This window comes from Calidris pugnax, unplaced genomic scaffold, assembly GCF_001431845.1.
Source record: "Calidris pugnax isolate Ruff unplaced genomic scaffold, ASM143184v1 scaffold499, whole genome shotgun sequence".
Classification (NCBI taxonomy): domain Eukaryota; kingdom Metazoa; phylum Chordata; class Aves; order Charadriiformes; family Scolopacidae; genus Calidris; species Calidris pugnax.
In genome coordinates this window covers 533,818-540,413 of record NW_015092476.1, presented here as the reverse complement: position 1 = coordinate 540,413, position 6,596 = coordinate 533,818, and the positions used below count along the sequence as shown (strand labels likewise).

The 6,596-nt window shown below is 51.4% G+C and overlaps 1 protein-coding gene across 1 annotated transcript in view; it reads right to left on the bottom strand.

Moving 5' to 3' along the window:
- Positions 1-576: 576 nt before the first annotated feature.
- Positions 577-6,596, bottom strand: part of PAX5 (paired box 5) — a 141,348-nt gene continuing 135,328 nt past the window's right edge. Inside the window, exon 10 of the mRNA XM_014962565.1 lies at positions 577-882. Coding sequence (XP_014818051.1) covers positions 806-882 — 77 coding nt within the window. The 3' untranslated portion in view covers positions 577-805. The remainder of the gene's footprint in view (positions 883-6,596) is intronic.

Sequence of the window (6,596 nt, the reverse complement as noted above, 5' to 3'; positions counted from 1 at the left end):
TATTAAGCAGTAAAATGTCACAAAACTGCCCATTTCTTCAGTGGCCCATGTGTATGATACCAGCATATAGCATGACCACACACAGCTGTCAGACAGGATGCTCTATGCAGAAATATCAGCAGCCTGAAATATAGCCACAATGAGTGTTAACCTGGTTCAAAGTTGCTTAAAGCTTACTGAATTCTTTGAATCAGTGCACCAGTTTCAAAACACATTTTCAGATGCGTTTTGAGTTCATATTTGTACAATGTTGCTGCTTATGCTTAAGCCACTCTCATAGTAATACAAACAAGCAAGTATTTACAGTGGTGCTTGTGTAAAATTGAGCAGACTGATTATTTTTTTTTTTTTAGCCACCAAAAAAATAAAAATAAAATAAACTATAAAAAAAACCCAAAACAACTAAAAACCAAAATAAAAGCAAATTGCCTTGAGTCTCACAGCCTGTTTCAGTGCGCAGCAAGAGGAAGCTGCCCCGAGGGGAGCTGCTCACACCTCTTCCTTATCCCCAGACACAGCCGTGGCACCCACAGGCCATTGAAGCAGTAGCCATCCGGCTGCAGCAGACACGGAGCCACCGCGCATGTTCCATCACACGGAGCCTCAGGAGAACCGCTCCCTCCTGGCCCTTTGTCCGGCCTGAGGCCCAGACAGCGCGGCCAGGGTCGAGAACGCGACAACAATCACCGAGTTCACCAAGTCCAAAGAGCACAAATTCCGATTCGCATGTTCCTGCTGGGCACGTCCCTCCGTCCCCCCGGCTGGCCGTGCCCCAGGCCGTGCCCACCGTCCGTCCGCGCCGGCGTCAGTGGCGGTCGTAGGCGGCGGCGGCGGCTGGCGGGGCCGCCCCACGGGCTGCCGCGCTGTAGTAGTAGGGGGAGCCTGCAAGAGAAGGGGACGAGCGTCAGGAACATGAAGGTGGAAGGGGGCCAGCTCGCAGCCCGCCGAGACGGGAGGCAGAGAGCCCCGAGACACAGCAATAAGAATAAAAACACATTCACGCATTTTCTGGGGGATAACGGTGCTACCGTCGCTTTGCATTTCTGGTGGCCATAAGGCACCTGGTTCCTTTCCTCCGCTCAAAACACTCACTCCATTTACTTCACCCAAAAAAAGTGAAGTGCTTTTCAGAATGGAAGGTCAAAAATATTCCATCCCTAACACATTCCCATGCTCTGACTTCTCTGATTTATTTTTCCCTTCCTTTCGGGAAGGGAATCCTCTTCGGTTGAACCCCAAATTCTTAAACCTATTCCACTCGACTCAATACCAGTTCCTCCTTTTCTCAAACTATTTCTATCAGGGAATAAACCCCCGGACTTTGCTTAGCTCTAGCAGCAACCCTGGAGCTCCAGAAAGAAATGTCGAGTTTGTGCTTCCAGATTTGCTTGAGAATCAGGACACTGTGCCAGATTCTGCCCAGCCACAGAAAGTCCTTTGGCGTACAATAAAGTTGTTGAAGGGAGAAACTGTCTTCAGAAAAAGTTGGCAACTTTCATGTGGTAACAAATTTGAACTCAGGAAGCAGTCTAAAGCCCACCTCCAGCAAGTAACGCCTCATCCAACAAAGTATCTGATACTCCATATCCACAGCTTTTGAAATGAACACTCAAGCCTCAAACTGATCAAATTTATGCTCTATTTTTTGATTGAGTACACGCATTTCACACCTGAATGAACTATGCAGACAAAGCTTAGAGCTTTCCAGACTGATAAGTGCCAAGGCATTCCTCTACCAGGACAAGGCATGAAAAATATTGGCAGTGCCTGTGCTGCAGGACTAAGTGCTGGTAGACTGGGTGGTCACCAAAGGATCACCTGGAACCTCGACCATTTGCTTGGATGAGGAAGGGTCTTTGACTTCAGATGTATCCAGAGAGATACCAGACAGCAGCTACTAAACACCTTCCAGGTGCACTGGAGAGGAAACCAACTCTGATCTGGTGTAAGCAAAGAGTGGGGTTAAAAACTTTACCAGGTGCTACCAGCTTTGTCTCCAAGTCACCAGCAATTTCCCGCATCTGAGACAGAAGACGCACTGCAGTGCGGAAGAAGCCCCTTTGAAGTACTCTCATTTGGACACTTGGAAGATTTGGAAATGTGACAAATGTGAGGAATGGCTCTTTAGCAGGCTGGGGTGTAGAGTCTCATCTCATGAGTGTCCCCACCCAGGAGCTTCCAGCAGTCCTGAGCTCCCTGCCTTTACCTCATTGGCCAAATGAGACAGTCTTGAATGAGCAAAGGACAACTGAACTTCTCACCAGACTTTGAAATGCTCATGCCCTGTCTGTCTGGGTTTAGAGATGTTCTCTGTGGCCAGTGATCTGGCGACTGCACTCTCCAGGGTGCCCAGGCAGTGGGTCCACATCCCTTCACAGCTGCCCCTGCTGCCCAGGAGTCCCTGGGGACCACCTCCCACTGTGGGGCAGGCAACACTTTGGGGTAAAAAAGCTCTCTGGCCCACAAAGAGCTGGCTGCAGCTGCTGTCCTCAGCAGGAGGTCGACAGGGAGTGGGGGGTGGTGGTATCCAGCTCCCAGGCATGACCACCAGTGGAGACCCTGGGGCCCTACACCAGCCATGGCAGCTCAGCTCAGGCACAGAGGTGGAAAATCCAGGGACAGGATCCAGCTGCACCAAACAATTTCACCCACAGAGTGACATGTGGGTCCCACTGGAGCCAGATGCAGAGATTCCTGAGATTTTGGGGTAAAGTGGGTCTTTTTGGGGTCAGGGACTTTGCCTTCCCCCTCCTGCTTCCTCCACTGCTGTTCTGACTCAGTGCAGCTACCAAAGCTCAATATTTCTCTCATGCTTGCCAAAGGCCTTATGCTTCTCTCAAGTTTGATTTTTCCAGCTTGCCTTTCAGCAGCTAAATCAAAAAAAGCTTGCATTTAAAGTGAAAAATGAAAACATCACATCACAAAGCATTCACTCTTCCTCCCTGTCATCATGTCCCCATCCAGAACAGACTTGTCCGTCCTTTTGCCGTTTTTCCTTTCTAATTCATATTGCCATCAATTTACTTCTTGACACAGTCATTTCTGGCACCTACTTGTTCTCTCATCTTTCCTCAGAGGAGCTGAATGTAATCCTAATTGACGGGCTCCAAGCCCTGCCCTCTCACGACGTGGTGCCAGCACCGGCAGTGGGATGGCAGAGGGGCAATGTCCAGCCGGGAGAGGGGACACCACATCGAGGGAAACCCACCACCATCAGCATCAAGCCAAACGCAACGAGCAAAAATGGTAGAGAAGTTATTGCAACAAGCCCAGGGTGAAATTGAATCGTTTTTCTTCATTAGGGCTGCGCTGCTGCTGCCTGCTCCGGGTACGTGCCGAGCCGACGCCGCGCCGGCACACGTGCCAGGACGTGCCAGCAGTGACAGACTGAGCCCCGGGCACACTCGTGCCCGCTTGTGTCACACCACCATGTGTGTCCCTGCTCTGTCCCCTCCCCCTTCCAGGTCATTCACAGCACAGAGGGGGAAAACTAAAAAAAGATAAAAGATTACCCTTTCTCCACCTCCTCTTAAGGCTTTGAGTTGGGGACACTGCTACAGCCACCAGATGCCACACAAGTGGCCAGGGTTTGTGTCCTCTTCCCAGCCCACCCCTCTGGGAACTTGGGGTCTGTCCTCCCTCTGGCCACTGTTGGGATGGGACTGAGCCACCCAGAATCACAGAATCACAGGCTGGCAGGGGTTGGAAGGGACCTCTGGAGATCATCCAGTCCAACCCCCTGGCAGAGCAGGGTCACCCAGAGCAAGTTGCACAGGAACCTGTTCAGGTGGGTTTGAGTACCTCCAGAGAAGGAGACCCCACACCCTCTCTGGGCAGCCTCTTCCAGGGCTCTGCCACCCTCACAGCAAAGAAGTTCCTCCTCATGTTGAGATGGAATTTCCCATGTTCCAATTTGTCCCCAGTGTCCCTTCCATTGTCCCTGGGCACCACTGAGAAAAGCTTGACCCCATCCTCTTGCCACCTGCCCTTTAGATGTTACTTAGCATTGGTGAGATCCCCTCTCAGTCTGCTCTTCTCCAACTGAACAGCACCAGGTCCCTCAGCCTTTCCTCAGCAGAGAGATGTTCCAGTCCCTCATCATCCTCGTAGCCTCCACTGGACCCTCTCCAGCAGTTCCCTCTCCTTCTGGAACTGGGGAGCCCAGAACTGGACCCAGTGCTCCAGATGGGGCCTCCCCAGGGCAGAGCAGAGGGGGAGGATGACCTCCCTCAACCTGCTGGCCACACTCTTCTTGATGACCACCGGGAGACCATTTGCCTTGGCCACCAGGGCAGGTTGCTGGCTTGCCCCACACAGCAAAGGCTGCCGTGGCCTGATGCAGGGCTGAGTGTGGGAGCCACCACAGCCGACGATGGGGCAGGACGATGCTGCAGAACTGCAGCAGGGAACTCCCTTATTCTTCTTCCGTTGCTTCTGTTGACTGCCCTGGAGGATTGCAGCTTGGTCGTCTCCCCTTCCACAAGAGCTATGGGGCACAGCATTTGGGACTGCCCTGGAGAGGAGGTAGCACTTTTCTCTCTCTGTTCCTACTCTCTTTATTTCCCCCTCAAAATAATTTTTCAACCCAAGTATCCTTTCCTCCTGCCACTTGCAGATCACGGCATCTCTCCTTTTAGCTGCCCTCTTGCAGGTCTCAGCCTGGTGTGATTGCTGCCCTGCAATTCTTCCTCGCCAGCGCAGGGAATTAATTGAATGTAGGTGCTGTTAAGTGCTTACAGTATTACACTTTCATCTCGGTGAAGGGAGCGGGACTTAGTAAAACAAACTGTGTCAGTCCATGTACCAGTCCTGATTAATTTTGTCAAGGTTTCTGCTTTGAGGCTGATACTGCTGGCACTTGCTCTCAGGAGAGAATTACAGAACACGCTCACGTGTACTCCTGAGGAGAGGGGAAGCATCCTGGATACAGGCTAAATTAACCTCCTCTCCGCTGCGGGTGCTCGGGCTCATCACACGGGGCCTTCTGGGTGTGCAAGGGGACTCGGAGCGGGATTTTAATGCTCTGCCACAGATTCCTACTTGCCCTGAATTATCAGGGGGGCTGGGGGCACCCAGGGAGAAGTGGGTGGGGAATCGGGCTCCCAGGAGGATCCAGAGCTGTGGATAAGCGGGATCTCTGCAGGGCACAAGGGATGTGTCCGACTCACAGCCTGCGGCCGCAAAGGAGGACATTCTGGGGTCCTACAGATGGACTTGGACCTTGTCGTGCCCCTCAGAGCACCAGCTCCATCAATTGCCCTCCAAAGCCATGTGCCATGGGGAACCAGGCTGGACTTCCTACCTAGGAGATGGGTCATGGACCTTTCCAATGCCCTGTGTGGTACAATGTTGACTAATAAATGCCTTTTCAAACTGAGCGCTATTTTGCTTTCGGTGTTTTTCTGTCAGAAAGGCTTGAAATGGAAGGGAATCCTGAGGTTCAGCTCACCCAGACCTCCCTGCCCAGCTCCCCGGGTGCCCATGGACCACTTGAGCAACACAGGGGGTTCAGGCTACGCTGCCAGTGGTCAGACAAGGGGATTCCCCCTCCAGAAAGCTCCAGCATTCCCAGTTCTGTCACCAGGCCCAGCTGGAATGGTAAATTCATCCTAAGGGCTTGCTGCAGAACAAGAATTCCCATATCTTTTTCTTTTTGATGCATCAAAACTTCCGGTCTCATAACTCCAGTCACTGTGAGCCCCCAAAGCAAGGAAACCTTGTCTGTGCAGTGACCGAGTCTGTGTTTACCCAAACATAACATTTTGAAAATATTGAAATAAAGTATTTCAAAGAGCATGAAAACAAGGAAGGCAAGATCATACATTTTAACAACTCCTAACAGCAAAAAATGCAGCATTGCTGTCATTTTACTGCGAAGCACATGGATTTCAATAAAGCTACAGTTTCTGAGGAAAAGTGGTAGCATCAAAATCTTCTTGCCCTTCCCTCATTTAAGCACATGTGCAGGGCATGCTGCTGAGTCAATGCCCCTGTAGAAATCCTCACCCAAGCCAAGCCATGAGGACCATACCATCCTTTCAGCTGATGGATTTTACCCCAAAATACATCATTTGAAAAGGAAATGAGAAGAAGAGGAAGAACTGCGGGGAAAAAAAAAAAAAAAAAGGAATGGCAGAGGTAAAAGGTGTCTTGGTAGCAAGTGGCTGGGTCCTGACCAGCCTCTTCTCCTGGCCCAGTCCTGCCCATCTCCACCACCTCCAGGGCACCACAGGGACATACCCTGACCAGCAAGGAAGAGCTAACACAAGCCCATCATCTCTAACGAGGAGCTGAGCAGGTCATGGGCACAATCTGCTGCTGCCTCTGGAGTCGAAGGGCCACTGCCCATCACCGCAGGGCAGTGGGGAGCTCCAGGATGACTCTGGGATGGCTCGAGGATGACTCTGGGATGGCTCCAGAGTGGCCCCAGTGCACCCACAGCTGGGATCATGGTGTACATCCCAGAAGCCTCGCCAAAAGCCTTCTCTCCATGTGGGAAGGCACAGTTGGGTCTGCATTTTCATTTATTTTTAATATAGTGCCTGTTCTTCTTGCCAGTTCACAAGCAAAATTTAAAAAGCCACCCAAAACCTGGT